The following is an 18011-nucleotide window of genomic DNA, read 5'->3' on the forward strand; positions in this document are numbered from 1 at the left end:
CAAATCAGTAATGGCACTGGGTTATTGATAAGCCAGGCAACTGGTTTATAGTCTTCACTTTTTACATTTTTAATGTATATTTATTTTTGTTGTTCACTTCTTTATTGTGTTCACTTGTCATACAGTTGGATACAGCACTTTGACTCTTAATCACAGAACCTCTTTCACCCTAACCCCCACCTACCCCCCCCCCACCAGCCACCAACCCAGAGAAATGTTTCAGGAATTTCCCATTCTAAATTACTGCTCACTTATCACAGAGCTTTTGAAAAATACAGAAAAACAGACTATAGGATATTTAAATCACTGGCAGTTACAGCACCCTGAGAGCAGCATTGCTAATTGTTTACTTTTTTCCTTCTAGCCTCTCCTTATAAGCTCCTCCGCCACTTATCACTCCCCTTCCCAGAACCCAGGGCTAAAATCAAAGGGACAGAGTTAGGAGAGGTGGATGCCTTGTCATTTCCCCTTGTCCAAAATTTTAGTTACAATTTTCTTTTAGCTCTTTTAAAATTATAAAAGTATAATACCAGTTGAAAATTGAAAGGATAATCAAATAATATATGGGTTACCAGGAAAATCGGGGTGTGGGTGGGGGTGTTGGTTGATGGTGGATACGAGGGAGGTGAATGAATCAGCCATATTCTGGGAAGGTGAGTGGAGTTGGAAACTTGATAGATCTAATAATTTATTGGCTCAGAGTGTGTCAATTACTACAGCCCAGCAAATGAGGTTAGAGCAGAATTGTGGGGGCGGGGAGGGAGTGACGCAGCAAGCCATTAGCATCAAGAAAATCTAGCCAAGAGACAGCTATGTTATCATATTGCAGCACCATTTTTTAAAACAATTGGAATCAGCTGCTACATGCAGAAGTCCACCCACTGCAGCTCTCTGCAGTCTTTGGCCCGCTCCTGCAGAACGCATCACAGAGCTCATCGTGATCCTCTACACCCCAGCCCAGGTCATCACAGAATCTGTCCCCCTCTGACAACCTCAGCACTGCCTTCATCCCGGCGGCAGCAGTTTCAACCGCTGCTTTCGCAGACCAGCTACCGCTAGTTCCACCTCTGCCAAAGGCATCGCGGCTTCTGATATTTGGTGAGTCTTTCCCTGCGGAGGTCAGATCTCCCGATCTTGGAGGTACCTACATTAGGCGTGTACTGTTCTTTGAAAAATGTCCAAGTCAGTCGACCACAAGGAATTTTTAGAGTCCAGGCAAGAAGAAGCTGGTAATAAGGTGATGGTGGAGGGGCCGGGGAAACTGCTGGAGAGTAGTGAAAATGCTGCAGTTCGGCCTGGGGAGCGCAGTGAAGAAGCTGCCTGTTGGCCTGGGGAAGAAGGGAGAAAATATGAAGATGCTGCTGGGTCTGGGGAAGGAGGGGTAAAAAGTGAAGATACTGATGAGGACTCAGATCCAGAGCGTCCAAAAGGACTTATCGGTTATCTTTTAGATACAGACTTTGTTGAAAGTCTACCTGTCAAAGTTAAGTACCGTGTCTTAGCCCTCAAAAAGCTTCAAACTAGAGTGGCGAATCTAGAATCCAAATTCCTGAGGGAATTTCATGGAATTGAGAGAAAGTTTGCTGAAATGTATCAGCCCTTGTTGGAAAAAAGATGTCAGATCATCAACGCAATCTATGAGCCTACAGAAGAGGAATGTGAATATAAATCAGACTGTGAGGACTATGATGATGAGATGTATGATGAGGAAGAAATGTGTGGTAATCAAGAGGGTTTGGTACATGAGTACATGGTTGAGGATGATGGTTATGAGGAAGATTATTATGACTATGCTGTTGAGGAAGATGACGACGATGATGATGACGATGATGACGATGATGAGGATGACGTCGAGGCTACTGGGGAAGATAATAAAGAAGATCCTAAAGGAATTCCTGATTTTTGGCTAACTGTCTTAAAAAATGTTGACACGGTCACTCCTTTGATTAAGAAATATGATGAGCCTATTCTGAAGCTCCTGACAGATATTAAAGTGAAGCTCTCAGATCCTGGTGAGCCTCTCAGTTTCACACTAGAGTTTCACTTCAAACCTAATGAATATTTCAAAAATGCGCTGTTGACAAAGACCTATGTGTTGAAGTCAAGGCTAGCATATTATGATCCCCATCCCTATAGGGGAACTGCGATTGAGTATTGCACAGGCTGTGAGATAGATTGGAAAGAAGGAAAGAATGTCACTTTGAAAACCATCAAAAAGAAGCAAAAACATTGGATCTGGGGAACAATCCGAACTGTCACTGAACATTTCCCCAAGGATTCATTCTTCAATTTCTTTACTCCTTATGGAATCAGTTCAAATGGAAGGGATGGAAATGATGATTTTTTACTTGGTCACAATTTACGTACTTACATAATCCCCAGATCAGTATTATTTTTCTCAGGTGATGCACTTGAATCTCAGCAGGAGGGGGTAGTTAGGGAAGTTAATGATGAAATTTATGACAAAATTATTTATGATAATTGGATGGCTGCAATTGAGGAAGTTAAAACCTGTTGCAAAAATCTTGAGGCAATGGTAGAAGACATTGATCGCTAAGGCAGAGTCTACATGGCCCTGAAATTAACAGCCTTAGATGTAGTTACTCAAAATAAAAGAGTTTGTCTTGTGTTCTAAATTTTTCTGATAGTGTTAGTTAAAGCATATGTCTCAGAAATATGAAAGATGTTCAAATGCTAATTCATTTGACCTTGCATTTTAGTAGTAGAATGCTTTCAAGAAATGTACTCTGAGGTAAAACGATTTAAGACATTAATATAGTGTGGTGTACTTTAATCCTTCTGAAGTCCTTTTGTCATGTAACTATTAATCTGTGGCTGTGAATAATATCCAGACTGCTAAATGAGATCAATATTTATTTGGAAAGAAAATTTTGGAGAACCCACCAAGGTTTTTTTGCTATTGTTGTTTATGTATTATTGGTTTTTTTTTCAGTATTTTAGCTAATGGATTTAATTTTGTTGTGCCTGTTTCATTTTAAAATAAAAATACAATAGAATTTAAAACTTAAGTGCTTAAGTAAAAGCCTGCAATGTGGTTAAGAATTTCAGGCAAAACCAACTTTATTGTTAATAACAGCTTGTTCATAGGCTCTTATATTATGTGATCATAATAAATAATGAAACTTAGTCATATTGAAGTTATTGTTTTTCAGTGAAGTGTTAATCACAGTATTTTTCAAAAGATTGCCACATATTTTTCTATATTGCCATATAATTGTGTAAACTATAATTGCAGTGTGTAATTTTTCTTTTCCTATAGTACATTTAATCATTCCTTGAAAGTGTTTAGCATTTTGAAAAGATTTTTCATGTTCTTTCACTGGAAAATAAAATGAATAAAAATTTCATTGTTTTATGTTTTAAAACTGGTCATTTTTTCTGATTATAAAAATATTGTGTTCATTGGAGGATATTTGGAAAATACAAAAAATACACTAATTAAAACTAAAATGCATACTTCTACTCCTCAAAGATAAGCACTATTAATGTTGTCATTTATTTTTTACTATGTGTATTTGCTGTGTGTATGTGTTGCTTTTCTATGTGTATATATGCAAGCCAATTTACTAACACTATACTTACATGTGCAAAGAAGTTTTTATTGTTTATAACTGATGTAGTCTTAATCTTGAGTCCACCTCTACCCCCCAGGATTTTAGGCAAATAAAAATCTCAAATTTAACCAATCCAGGAAACTCATTACTATTCAGTAATTTAAACACTCTGTATAAACAAAAAGGTCCTATGTGTTAGTCTCTATTTCAGATTTACCTACCCTTCCACCATGTTATCTGGATACATAGGGTTTTATATTGCTTTATGGCAGAGGGAGTACACTGACTGAGGACAATGGGATGTGGTTGATCAGAGAGCTAATTATTTCAGAGCTACTTTGCCTTCCTCAGGTGTGAAAACCCATAGATTTGGGTTTCTCCTTTGGCAGACTCTGTGAAAGTAGCATCTATCCCTCTGTGACAACAGGAAACATCTTTGTCCATGGGTGCATTTGCACACTTGTGATTATTTATTTTTCTTTTAAAAATTTGTCAATTATAGTTCACATTCAATGTTATATCACTTTCTGGTGTATAGTATAGAGATCAGACAATCACACACAAAGTGGTCCCCCCCGATATTTTCACTACCTACCTGGCACCATACATTATTATAATATTATTGTTATTACTATTAAGTTTATTTATTTATTTATTTATTTGAGAGAGAGAGGAAGGAAGGGAGAAAGAGAGAGAGAAAAACATTGATGTGAAAGAGAAGCATCGATTGATTGCCTCTCATATGCACCCTGACAGGGAACCAAACCCCCACCTCGGCATGTGCCCTGACATGGAGTTGAACCAGTGACATTTCGCTTTGCAAGATAATGCCAAACCAACAGAGACACACTGGTCTGGACACTTAGTATGATATTATTGACTATATTCCATATGTTGTAGTTTTACATCCCCATGAGTATTTTGTAACTACAAATAAATACTTCTTAATCCAACAGGGAACTTATATTTTAATTTTTTATTGTTGACACTATTATAGATGTTCCCCATTTCCCCCCACTTTTCCCTCCTCCATCCAGCCCTGGCACCACCCTGTCTTTATATTGTTGTCTGTGTCCGTGGGCTATACGTATATGCACATATGTTCTTTGGTTAATCTCTTTCAGTCCTCCCCTCCCCTCTGAGATCTGTCAGTCTGGTCCATGTATCCATGCCTTTGGTTTTATATTGTTCATCAGTTTGTTTCATTCATTAGATTCCACATATGAGTGAGATCATATGGTATTTCTATTTCTTTGACTGGCTTATTTTGCTTAGCATAATATTCTCTAGGTGCATCCATGCTGTCTCAAAGGGTAAGAGTTCCTTCTTTTTTACAGTTGCATAGTATTCCACTGTGTAAATGTATCACAGATTTTTTTAAGTCTGAATCATCATGAACTCTTTTTTAAAATATATTTTATTGATTATCCTATTACAGTTGTCCCATTTCCCCCCTTCACTCCCCTCCATCCTGTACACCCTCTCCCTCCTACTTCCCCCCCTTTAGTTCATGTCCATGTGTCATACTTATAAGTTCTTTAGCTTCTACATTTCTCATACTATTCTTACCCTCCCTCTATTTTCTACCTACCATCTATGCTACTTATTCTCTGTACCTTTTCCCCCTCTCTCCTCCTCCCACTCCTCTGTTGCTAACCCTTCATGTGATCTCCATTTCTGTGGTTCTGTCCCTGTTAGAGTTGTTTGCTTAGTTTGTTTCTGTTTTTGTTTTAGGTGTGTTGGTTAATAATTGTGAGTTTGCTGTCATTTTACTGTACATGTTTTCATCTTCTTTTTCTTAAATAAATCCCTTTAACATTTCACAAAATAAGGGCTTGGTGATGATGAACTCCTTTAACTTGACCTTATCTGAGAAGCCCTTTATCTGCCCTTTCATTCTAAATGAAAGCTTTGCTGGATAGAGCAATTTTGGATGTAGGTCCTTGCCTTTCATGACTTGGAGTACTTCTTTCCAGCCCCTTCTTGCCTGGGAGGTCCCTTTTGAGAAATCAGCTGACAGTCTGATGGGAACTCCTTTGTAGGTTACTGACCCCTTATCTCTTGCTGCTTTTAAGATTCTCCCCTTCATTTTTACCTTGGCTAATGTAATGATGATGTGCCTTGGTATGTTTCTTCTTGGGTCCAACTTCTTTGTGACTCTCTCATCTTTCTGGACTTCCTGGAAGTCCATTTCCTTTGCCAGAATGGGAAAGTTCTCCTTTATTATTTGTTCAAATACATTTTCAATCTGTTGCTCTACCTCTTCCCCTTCTGGTACCCCTATAATTTGGATGTTGGAACGTTTAAAGATGTCCTGGAGGTTCCTAAGCTTCTCGTTTTTTTGAATTCTTATTTCTCCATTCTTTCCTGTTTGGTTGTTTCTTTCTTCCTTCTGGTCCACTCTATTGTTTTGAGTCCCAGTTTCCTTCCCTTCACTATTGGTTCCCTGTGCATTTTCCTTCATTTCTTTTATGGTAACCTGCATTTGTTCACCTAATTTGTGACCAAAATCAACCAATTCTGTGAGCTTCCTGATCACCAGTGTTTTGAACTGTGCATCTGATACGTTAGCTATCTCTTAGTCGCTCAGAAGGATGAGTTGTGGGGCACTGATTTGTTCTTCTGTTTGAGCCATCTCTCTCCCTCTCTCTCTCTCTCTTTTTGGCAGGGAGGGTCTGGTCGCTCCTGTTACAATGAGGGGTGGAGCCTTAGGTGTTCACCAGGGCTGGGCACCCCAGTCGCTAGATTGTGATGTTGTATGTGAGGGCGGGGTCAAGAGGGAACAAAGGCGGTTGCTCCATTCTCTGTGGGACCTCAATCTCTTCCCTGGGATCCTGGGTTGCATGCTCTGCCCTGCTCCACAATCACCACCTCACTGGGTCTGCCAGCTGCCGCTTGCATACTCAGGGTCCACCCGCTGTGATCTTGCGAGCCCCAGATGCCTTACGCGCTCCCGGTCGCCTTAGGTGCCCAACTCTCCCAGCTCTCTGTGTAACCCGTGCCCAGCTGCTTGTCTCCGACCCTCCTACTGGTCTGGATGAACGGGTCTATTTCAACTTCTTGGCTGTCCGACTTCCATTCAGATAAATTTTCTGTCAGTTCTGGGAGTTATTCTGCCTCTAAATTGTTGTTGTTCCAATCTTCGTTGTGCATGGAGGTACGGTGCATCCACCTATGCTTCCATCTTGGCCAGAAGTTGTATCACAGATTTTTTACCCACTCATTGACTGATGGGCATTTGGGCTGTTCCCAGATCTTGGCTATTGTAAATAGCACTGCTATGAACATAGGAGTGCATCTATTCTGATTGGTGTTAAAAGATTTTTAGAATATATTCCTATAAGTGGGATAACTGGGTCAAACGGCAGTTCCATTTTTAGTTTTTGGAGGGAACTCCATACTGTTTTCCACAGTGACTGCACCAGTCTGCATTTCCACCAATGGTGTCCTAGGCTTCCCTTTTCTCCACATCCTTGCCAGCACTTGTTGTTTCTTGATTCATTAATGATAGCCATTTTGGTAGGTGTGAAGTAATATCTTATTATAGTTTTAATTTGCATCTCTCTGAGAGCTAGTGATGTTGAGCATCTTTTCATATGTCTATTGGCCATTTGTATGTCCTCTGAGAAGTGTCTATTCAGGCCCTTTGGCCATTTTTTAATTGGGTAGTTTGTCTTTCTGGCATTGTTTTGTGTAAGTTCTTTATATGTTTTAGAAATTAATCCCTTATCAGGTGAATCATTGATGAATATGTTCTCCCATACTGTGGGTTCATTTTCATTTTGTTGATAGTTTCTTTAGTTCCACAGAAGCTTTTTAGTTTGATGTAGTCCCATTTGTTTATTTTTCCCTTGTTTCCCTTGCCCTAGGAGATATATCAGCAAAAATATAGCTAATGTGTGATGTCTGAGATTTTACTGCCTATGTTTTCTTCTAGGTTTTTTATGATTTGGGGACTTATATTTAAGTCTTTTTTAAAAAAAACTGTGAAATATTTCTTTTTTTAAAGATTTTATTTATGTATTTTTAGAGAGGGAAAGAAGGGAGAAAGAGAGAGAGAGAAACATCAATGTGTGGTTGCTGGGGGCCGTGGCCTGCAACCCAGGCATGTGCCCTGACTGGGAATTGAACCTGCGACACTTTGGTTCGCAGCCTGCGCTCCATCCACTGAGCTACACCAACCAGGGGCATATTTAAGTCTTTTATCCATCTTGACTTTATTGTCATGTGTGGTATAAGTTGGTGGTCTAATTTTTGCATGTATGAGTCCAATTTTCCCAAAATCATTTGTTAAAGAAACTTTTTGCTCATATGTTCTTGCCTTCTTTGTCAAATATAACTTGGCCATAAAGGCATGGTATTATTTCTAGGCTGTCTGTTCTGTTCTGTTCATCTATATGCCTGTTCTTATGCCAGTACCAAGGTGTTTTGATTACAATGGCTCTTTTACTATAGTTTGATATCTGGTATTATGATCCCTACAACTTTGTTCTTTTTCAAGATTGCTGAGGTTGTTCAGGGCCTTTCATGGTGGTATTTAAATTTTTGAAATATTTGTTCTAAATGTGTGAGATCTGCCATTGTTTTTAAATAAAAATTGCATTGAATCTGTAGATTGCTTTGGGTAGTATGGACATCTTAACAATGTTAACTTTTCTTATCCATGAACATAATATATGCTTCCACTTAATTGTGTCATCCTCAATTTCTTTCTTTAGTGTCTTACTATTTTCCTGAAAGTCTTTTATTATCTACTGGGATACATTTATACCTAGGTACCTTTTTTTGTTCCAATACTGAATAAGATTGTTTTCTTAATTTCTCTTTGGGAGAATCCATTATTGGTGTATAAAAATGCCATTGATTTCTGAGTACTGATTTTGTATCCTGCTATGTGACTGAAATTATATCAGTTCTAGTACTGTTTTGTTGGAATTTTTAGGGTTTTCTGTATAGAATATCATGTCTTCTGCAAATAATGACAGTTTTACTTACACCTTTCCAATTTGGATGCCTTTTATTTCTTCTTCTTGCCTGATTGATGTGGATGAAACTTGAAGTATGATGTTGAATAAGACTGGTGAAAGCAGACATACCTGTCTTGTTTCTGTTGTTAAGGAAAATGCTTTTAGTTTTTCTCCATTGGGTATGGTGTTGGCTGTGTGTATTTCATATATGACCTTTATTATGTTGAGGTATGATTCCTCTATTCCCACTTTGCTGAGAGGTTTTTTTTCAATCATAAATGGGAGCTGGGTTTTACTGAATGCTTTTTCTGCATCTATTAATATACCTCCCCAGAATAAATTGCACTTGATCATGGTGTATGATCTTTTTGTTGTTTTGCTAGATCTGATTTGGTAATATTTTGTTAAGGATTTCAGCATTTATGCTCATCAGGGATATTGGCATATAATTTTCTTTCTTTGTAACGTTTTTATCTGGTACTGGATTAGGATTAAGGTGGTTTTGTAAAAAGAGCTTGGAAATATTTCCTCCTTTTGAATTTTTTGGAATAGTTGAGAAGGATAGGTTTTAGTTCTTTAAATGATTGGTAAAATTTCCCTGTGAAGTCATTCAGTCCAGGACTTCTCTTTGTTGCTATTTTTTTTAAAAAATACTGCTCTGATTTCATCAGTTGTAATGGGTCTATTTAGATTTTCTGATTCTTCCTGACCCACTTTTATAAGATTGTATGTCTTTAGGATTTCATCTCTTTCATCCAGGTTGCCTATTTTTTTGGCCTGTGTTTGTTTATAGTGTTTACTTACAATCATATTTCCATGGTGTTAGTTGTTACTTCTCCCTTTTCGTTTCACATTTCATTTATTTGGTCCTCTCTCTTTTATTCTTTTTTGTTTTATTTTTTAAAAATATTTTATTGATTATACTATTATAGTTGTCCCATTTCCACTTCACTCCCCTCCACCCTGTGCACCCCCTCCCACCCACATTCCCCTTTTTAGTTCATGTCCATGTGTCATACTTATAAGTTCTTTAGCTTCTACATTTCCTATACTATTTTTACCCTCCCCCTGTCTATTTTCTACCTACCATCTATGCTACTTATTCTCTGTACCTTTTCCCCCTCTCTCCTCCTCCCACTCCCCTGTTGCTAACCCTCCATGTGATCTCCATTTCTGTGGTTCTGTTCCTGTTCTAGTTGTTTGCTTAGTTTGTTTTTGTTTCTGTTTTTGTTTTTGTTTTAGGTGTGTTGGTTAATAATTGTGAGTTTGCTGTCATTTTACTGTACATGTTTTCATCTTCTTTTTCTTAAATAAATCCCTTTAACATTTCACAAAATAAGGGCTTGGTGATGATGAACTCCTTTAACTTGACCTTATCTGGGAAGCACTTTATCTGCCCTTTCATTCTAAATGAAAGCTTTGCTGGAGAGAGCAATTTTGGATGTAGGTCCTTGTCTTTCATGACTTGGAATACTTCTTCCCAGCTCCTTCTTGCCTGTAAGTTTTCCTTTGAGAAATCAGCTGACAGTCTGATGGGAACTCCTTTGTAGGTAACTGTCTCGATATCTCTTGCTGCTTCTAGGATTCTCTCCTTCATTTTAACCTTGAGTAATGTAATTATGACGTGCCTTGGTGTGTTCCTCCTTGGGTCCAACTTCTTTGGGATTATCTGAACTTCCTGGACTTCCTGGAAGTCTATTTCCTTTGCCAAACAGGGGAAGTTCTCCTTCATTATTTGCTCAAACAACTTTTCCACTTGTTGCTCTTCCTCTTCTCCTTCTGGTACCCCTATAATTCAGATGTTGGAAGCTTTAAAGATTTCCTGGAGGTTCCTAAGCCTCTCCTCATTTTTTTGAATTCTTGTTTCTTCATTCTTTTCTGGTTAAATGTTTCTTTCTTCCTTCTGGTCTACTCCATTGTTTTGAGTCCCAGTTTCCTTCCTATCACTCTTGGTTCCCTGTACATTTCCTTTATTTCACTTAGCATAGCCTTCATTTTTCATCTAATTTGCGACCAAATTCAACCAATTCTGTGAGCTTCCTGATTACTGGTGCTTTGGCCTGTGCACCTGATAGGTTGGCTATCTCTTCGTCGCTTAGTTGTATGTTTTCTGGAATTTTGATCTGTTCTTTCCTTTGGGCCATTTTTTTTTTGGTCTCAGCCCACCTGTTACATATGAGGGGTAGAGCCTTAGGTGTTCACCCGGGCAGGTCAACCCCCATCACTAGGTTGTAACGCTGTATGTGCGGGCAGGGTCCGAGAGGGAACAATGGCAATTGCTCCACTGTGTGTTGGATTTCAGTCCCTTCCACTGCTTCCCCAAGCAATCTGGGCCCTTCTGGTGCTGATTCCCGTGTGGGTGGGCTTGTGTATGTTTTAGGACCCCGTGGGTCTCTCCAACGAACTCTCCTGTGAGGCTGGGAGTCTCTCCTGACACCTCAATCTGCATAGGTGTTTTCTATTGGTGGTTTGAGGCTTTATTTCCCCTTGCTGGGACCCTGGGTTGTGCAGTCTGTCTTGCTCCCCAGTTTCACCTGGTTTATCTGCGCACAAATGTGGGACTGCTCTGTCCACCTGCCACCGCTTGTGCGCCTGGGGACCACTAGTTGCTGCCTTGCGCCCGGGGTCCACCAGCCACTGCTTTTTTGCCACAACCCCTCTCCACCCCGACCCTCCTACTCGTCTGGATGAATGTGTCTACTCTAACTCCTTGGTTGTCGGACTTCCATACAGTTCAATTTTCTGTTACTGCTGGTTGGTTTTTTTGTTTCTAAATTTTTGTTGTCCTTATTTTGGTTGTGCAAGGAGACACAGTGTGTCTACCTATGCCTCCATCTTGGCTGGAAGTCTTTCTCTTTTTCTTGATGAGTCTGGTTAAAGGTTTGTTGATATTGTTTATTTTTTCAAACAACCAACTCTGGTTTTACTGATCTTTTGTATTGCTTCTTTAGTTTTAAAGTGATTTGTTTTTGCTATAATCTTTATTATTTATTTCTATCTACTTACTCTGGGCTTTGTTTCTTGTTGTTTTTCTAGTTCTTTTGTGTGTAATGTTAGCTTGTTTGAATTTTTTTCTTGTTTCTTGAAGTAGACTTGGAGAGCTATGAACTTCTTTCTCTGGACTGCTTTCACTGTGTCCCATAGATTTTGGGTAGTTGAGTGTTCATTTTTATTGGTTGCCAGGTAAATTTTGATTCTTTTCTTGAGTCATGATAACTCATTAATTATTTAATAACATGCTATTTAGTCTCCATGCATTTTAATTCTTTTCTGTCTTTTTATTCAGATTGATTTCTAGTTTCAAGCCATTGTAATCTGTTAAAAGTTTTTATATTTTTCAGTTTTCTTAATTTGTTAAGATTTATTTTGTGTCCCCACATGTGGTGTATCTTTGAGAATGATCCGTGTGCACTGGAGAAGAATATATATTCTGCTGCTTTCTGATAAAATGTTCTGTAAATATCAGTTAAATTCATTTGATCTAGTGTGTCATTTAGTGTAACTATTTCCTTGTTGATTTTTTTCTAGGAGATCTATCCATTGATGACAGTGGGGTGTTAAAATCCCGTACTATGATGTATTGCTGTCAATCTCTTCCTTAAATTCCACCAAGATTTTCTTTATGTATTCAGGTGCTCCTATGTTGGGTTCATATATGTTTACAGAGTTATATTTTCTTCTTGAATTGATCCCTTTAGTATTATGCAGTGACCTTCTTTGTCTGTTATGGCCTTTGATTTGAATTCTATTTTGTCACATTTAAGTACTGCTACCCCAGATTTTTTATTATATCCATTTGCATGAAAATGTTTTTTTCTCCATCCCTTCACTTTCAGCCTGTATCAATCTTTTGTTCTGAGGTGAACTTCTCATCCACAAGACAAGACACAATACATGTGTCATTTTAAAACTCTGTTCAACTATCTTATGTCTTTTGATTGGAACATTTAATCTATTTACATTTAAGGTTATCATTGATAGGTCTTTATTTATTGCCGTTTTTTCTTTATGCTTATGATTCTCTCCCTCTGTTCTCTCTTCTTCTTAAAGGAGACCCTTTAACATTTCTTGCAATAGTAGTTTGGTGCTAGTGAACTCCTTTATCCTTTGTTTGTTTGGGAAACCCTTCATTTCATCTTAAATTATAAATGATAGCCTTGCTGCATAGAATAGTCTTTGTTGCATGTCTTTGCTGTTCATTACTTTAAATACATCATGCCAATCCCTTATGGCCTGAAGTGTTTCTGATTAGATATCATCTGACAGCATTATGGAAACTCCCTTTTAGGCAAGTAAACTGTCTCTCCCTTGTGGTCTTTAAGATTCTCTCTTTGTCTTTAAACTTTGACAATTTAATTTTGATGTGTCTTGGTGTGGGTCTCTTTGGGTTCACCTTGATTGGGACTCTCTGTGCTTTCCAAACACCTGTGGCTTTTTCCTTCACCTGATTAAGGAAGTCTTCTGCCATTATATCTTAAAATAAGTTCTCTCTCCCTTGCTTACTTTCTTCTTTTACTGGTACCCCTATGATGCAAATGTTTTTAAATTTCATAGTGTTCCAAAGTTACCTTAAAGTATCTTCATTTTTTTTAATTCATTTTTTTGTTACTTTCATTGGGTGTTTTTCTCTACTTTGTCTTCAAAATCACTAATAAGATCTTCTGCTTCATTTGCCTACTTTTTATTCCTTCCAGTGTATTCTTGATATGCTATTCTTTATTTGTGACTTGTTCTTTTTTCATGGTCTCTATGTCTTTTTTATGTTGTTGTAGTTCTCAGTAAGTTCTTTGAGCACCCTTATAACCATTACTTTGAATTCTGTATCTGATAAATTGTTTGCCTCCATTTCATTTAGCTCTGTTTCTGGAGATTTCTCCTTTGCTTTTATTTGTGGCCTGTTTCTTTGTCTCACCATATTGTCTGTCTCTTTGTGTTTCTTTCTATGTATTAGATAGATGTTCTATGACTCCCAGTCTTCGGCGGGGGGGCTTTACATAGTAGATATATTGTGGGGCCTAGTGGTGTGATCTCCTGGGTTCAGTGGGAATATCCCTTGTTTGTGCTTTGTGGGCCCTCCTATTTTATAATTGAGTCTTGATTGCTGTTTTCCCATTTGTGCATGAGATCACCCTTCAGGCTGGCTGACTGTGAGATTACTGCATGTAAGCTGCTGTGTGGGTGCTGATCTATGAAAGAAAAGAAAAGAAGAAATAAAGAATGAAAGCCAATAAAAATAGTGTATATAAAACATGTCAAAATAAAAAGGAAATAAAAATTAAAAATGGAAAAAAGAATGGGAATATCAGAAAGAAAAAGACAAAAGCCAAATAATAAAAGAAAAAGGAAATAAAAAGTAAAAAGAAAATAAAAATGCAAAAAGAAAATACAAACTGGAAAAGGAAGCAAAAAAAATTAAAAAGCAAAAAATTGAAAAAAGGAAAAATGGAATTCTTTTCTGTAGAATTTAGTGCTTTCTGCAATCTCCCTTTAATATTCTGTTTTCCAAGTTTGATGGGTCCCACTCAGTCCTCTCTGTGTTTGCCACTTGGTGTGTTGGTTCTGTGCCCCTAGGGAGTGAGTCTGGCTCAGGCCAATGACAGATATATTGTCTGTGCCTTGCCTTTGGCAAACTGCTTGAAGTTACAAGTGATCCACAATTTGTAGCTGCCTCTCCTGGACCTGGCTGCACCTGGGAAGAACCAGACTACTCTCTAAGGCTGGCCTTAATCACCACTAGTCCCGGGGTTGGGCCAGCAAATGTCCCAAGGCAACCTGGATTCTGCCCCTTTCTGCCTCTGAGGGTCCACCAGCTAGCTGTCTGCTAGGCTTAGTCACTGAGAAAGCCTCTGGTAGAATCAAGAGGATGGAGCTAATGGGTCTCTGATGAGTGAGTGGTGCTGTTCAGGCTTCGGGGAAGATGCAGCCCCTGACCCAGAACCAGTGAATCTGTCTTGGATCTTGCCCTGACTTTGGCCCAAAAGAGCCCCTAGTATTCAGGTGGATGGGGTCTCTGGAGCCCAGAGGTTGAGTGTGCTGGAAGCCAGGAGAGTGTTTCTATCTATTTCCTACGAAGGGGGTAGTGCCAGTCAGGTTCAAGGCAAAGTTGGGAGAATGACCCCTCCCCATAACAAGTCACTAATCCCCCCTCAGTCTGCCAAGATTGTTACACCCCCACCCCAGGCTATGCCTGTGGCTCCTCCAGTGAGGCAACAGAAATTCCTATGGGTGAAGCAGGAGAAATTCCTAAGGGCAGGGTGTGAGGAATTTTTAAGGGTGGGGTAAATTGCTTTTCTCCAGGCCGCTTGGAGGGCATTGCTCTGCCCAGAAAAGAAGTGTACTGAGATTGACTTAGCACTAGAATCCAGGCAGTTGTCCCCCTGTGTTTCTCCCCAGAGCTATAGACCCCAGACTTTCTTCAGGAGACTCCAGACTGTACCACCCTTCCTCTGTGGAGGCCAGGGTAAGTGGCTGTGATTGCAGTTTTGCATGTTGTCCCTTTAACAGTGTGTCTGTGCCTCCAGTGGATTCTGCCTATCCTTGGTGGGCAGGAAACCAGCACCACTGCCAACCCCATTTTTCACCCCCCTATTCTATGTGAGCATCTCTTCCTGGCTGCAGTACTCTGGGCTTGGGAGCTGGGCCTGGGGTTTAGACCTTGTACCTCTCCAGGGGAACCCCCTGGAGCTGAGATATACCTCTAGCACATTGCCCATGGGAGCAGGGACAGCGTTTTCCTCTTCTCTGCTCTTCCTACCAGCCTTGACATGACTTCTTTTACAGCTCCTTGGTTATATATCTCCTCTGCAGCCAGTCTTCAGTTGGCCAGGGTATTTCCTTACCCAACTTTGTTGAATTTCCATTTGGGTTCTGGGATGAGGTGAACACAAGATCCACCTACTTCATTGCCAACTTGAAAACTGTTGGGTGGTTTTCTTGAGTACAGAGAATAGCATGCTGTCAACTGTTGATTTGCAAGATCTGTGTGCTACAGAGAGATCTGATTAGATCATTGGGGAGGAGTAGGGAGGGGTCTTAGGGGAAGGTGGAGGCAGTAGTAAATGGTTTGAGACCAGACCAGACTGGCTGAGAAGCTGAACGCCCCACAGCACATGGAATTATGGACCAGAAGATTTAAAATAAAAGGAGGGCAGAGACTGGCTCTCAGGCTCTCTTCCTTAAAGATGCCTGGATGATTGTGCTGCAGCTGCCTGCAGACGGTATTTTAGGTGGTAGAAGGAAATCCCAGCACAGCCTAGGATTGGGCTGGCCTGGCAGGGGGGTGGCAGGGTTCTTCCTTGGGTGTTCTAGAGGAGCTGGGCTCTGAAGCAGAAGCCTGCCATTCTTCCAAAGTTGTGTAGCATTTGTATCTTATGTTGTTTTAGTTTTTAAGCTAATACTATAGAAATAAGATAGTTAAAAACTAACAGAGGGAATGATAGGGGAAGGAGTTAAAGATTTTACCATTAACCGATAGGCCCTAAGTGACTAATGCTTGTGGAAAGCTGTTATTCCAAAATTGTGTAGCTTTTGAATAAAGACTCCCTTCCTTTTTTGTCAAACCTCTGCCTCTGAAACTTAGCCCAGAGGGTGGTGGCAGGCAGCAGGACCCCACTTGCTGTTCAGTAACACTTGGACCTCAGGGAAAACACATAAATAGATCATGAAAATGTTCTGAGATCAGGAGAGCTAAAGAAAAGCTGAATGAGGGTATAAGTTACATGAATTCAGGTTGGGATGTAACCCAGGAGGTTGGACTCCCTGATCCTCCCAAAAGTGAACTTTGCTTCTGGTTAGAGAGAAAATGCCAGGCGTCCTTGGGCACCAGATAGGAAAGAGTCTAGGCCTTCAAAAACCAGCTGAACAAGGGTATTCTCAGGACAGAGGGAAATGACATTAATAAGGAGTCTCTTGTGTTGGGTACTGAATGCATGTCAGGCACTGTGAAGAAGGTTTACCATACAGTCTCACTTCTTTTCATGTTTACAAATGTCCCTTTGTATATACGAGGATGCCAAAGCTAAGGACATAAACAAAAAAGGTAAAGTAACTTAACCAAGGTAAGCACAGCTAAGTCATGGACTGAGGTATATCTATAGGCATATTTTTATTAGATCATGCCTGTAATTTGCCTCAGATTGTGACAAAGAAGGGTGCTAGTTAAAATTTTAAGCATAAGTTGGAGGATAATTGGTTCCCAGAGAGAAAAACATCTGAAATGCCATGTAAAAACTATCAGTCGAGATAGCCCTTTGTCTTTGGTTACTAAGCAGGGCTGGGGCAAAGGACTTGTTATAAAGAAAATTTCTTATATTTGACCCCCTTTACCTTTTATTAGGAATTTGTGACAGAAGAAGTTTTGGCTGTGGGGAATGAGCACACAATACAATATGCAGATAATGTCTCATGGAATTGTATACTTGAAACCTATATAACCTTCTTAACCAATGTTATCCCAATACACTTAATTAAAAAATAAAATTCCTAAGAACCTTAGTAGGGTTTCTGAAATTCAAACTCAAAGCACATCCTGAGGCTCAGAGTAGAGAAGTGTTTTGCTCTGGATTTCTGTCTACATATCCATTTAACTCCAAGGTCCATATTCTTTGAGGAATTTAGGCCCAGCAATTTAGGATTATGCAAGAACTCTTGGGATAATAGTGTATTCATTCCTCATGCCCATTCTAAGCACAAATATCACCAATTATGTTCCCTTTTATGGGCCATCTCTGCTTCTGAGAGATGGACAGCAAAGGGTCAGAGAAATTCTCAAGGTCAGGGAAGGAGTAAGGGGAAAGAGACAGAGAGAGAAAAGGGTATTAGAGAGACAAGTCAAGTTCTTTTTTGTCTCCTGCCCTCAGTCACACCCAGAAGTGGCCTAGGGATGTGCCCTGTGGAGGTGAAGAGAGAAGGAAATGGGGTGGTGGAGGGCCCCATTGGGGATGGTAGCTATATTTTGCATTGTTTTGTCGTCATAAATATCTAAACATCTGAAACAAAAATAAGACAAATGCTATTTTTTTTTGTTCATTCTGAGTGATGTGTACTGGGGTGCATGTTCTCTGACTCACTGTAATTTTCTGTGTGCTTTAAAATCTGTTTATGATTTTAAAAGGATGGAGAAAGAGGTCCTTTTAGGAAGACCTCAGGAAGGCTTGAGCTTGGATCCTGTAGTATTCAGAGAAGGCCCATAGTGACCAGGATATAGAAAGGTGACAATGGCAAGGTTGGCAAGGGCCAAGTCATGCAGCTCATTACAATTAGGCCATGTTGAGGAGTTTGCACTCTACTGGAAGTGAAATGGGGAGCTCTTCTGGGTTTTCATGTAAGGGAAGAGAAAGGAACCATTCATTCCTCAGAAAAGCAATCTGACTACTGGCTGGAGAAGGAAGGGGGTTTGGTTGAAGTGGGCAACCAGTTAGGAAGCTATGGCAGGAACCCATGAGAGATAATGGTGGACGACTCCAGTGGA

The 18011-nt window shown here is 39.7% G+C and overlaps 1 protein-coding gene across 1 annotated transcript; it reads left to right on the forward strand.

Annotated features, from left to right (window-relative positions):
• Nucleotides 1-748: 748 nt before the first annotated feature.
• Nucleotides 749-3381, forward strand: NAP1L2 (nucleosome assembly protein 1 like 2). Its single transcript, XM_028522898.2, has one exon. The coding sequence runs from the start codon at nucleotides 1175-1177 to the stop codon at nucleotides 2555-2557; it is 1383 nt and encodes a 460-aa protein (XP_028378699.1). The 5' UTR covers nucleotides 749-1174; the 3' UTR covers nucleotides 2558-3381.
• The last annotated feature ends 14630 nt before the right edge of the window (nucleotides 3382-18011 follow it).

The sequence above is a fragment of the Phyllostomus discolor genome, chromosome X (assembly GCF_004126475.2).
Source record: "Phyllostomus discolor isolate MPI-MPIP mPhyDis1 chromosome X, mPhyDis1.pri.v3, whole genome shotgun sequence".
In the NCBI taxonomy this organism is placed as follows: Eukaryota; Metazoa; Chordata; class Mammalia; order Chiroptera; family Phyllostomidae; genus Phyllostomus; species Phyllostomus discolor.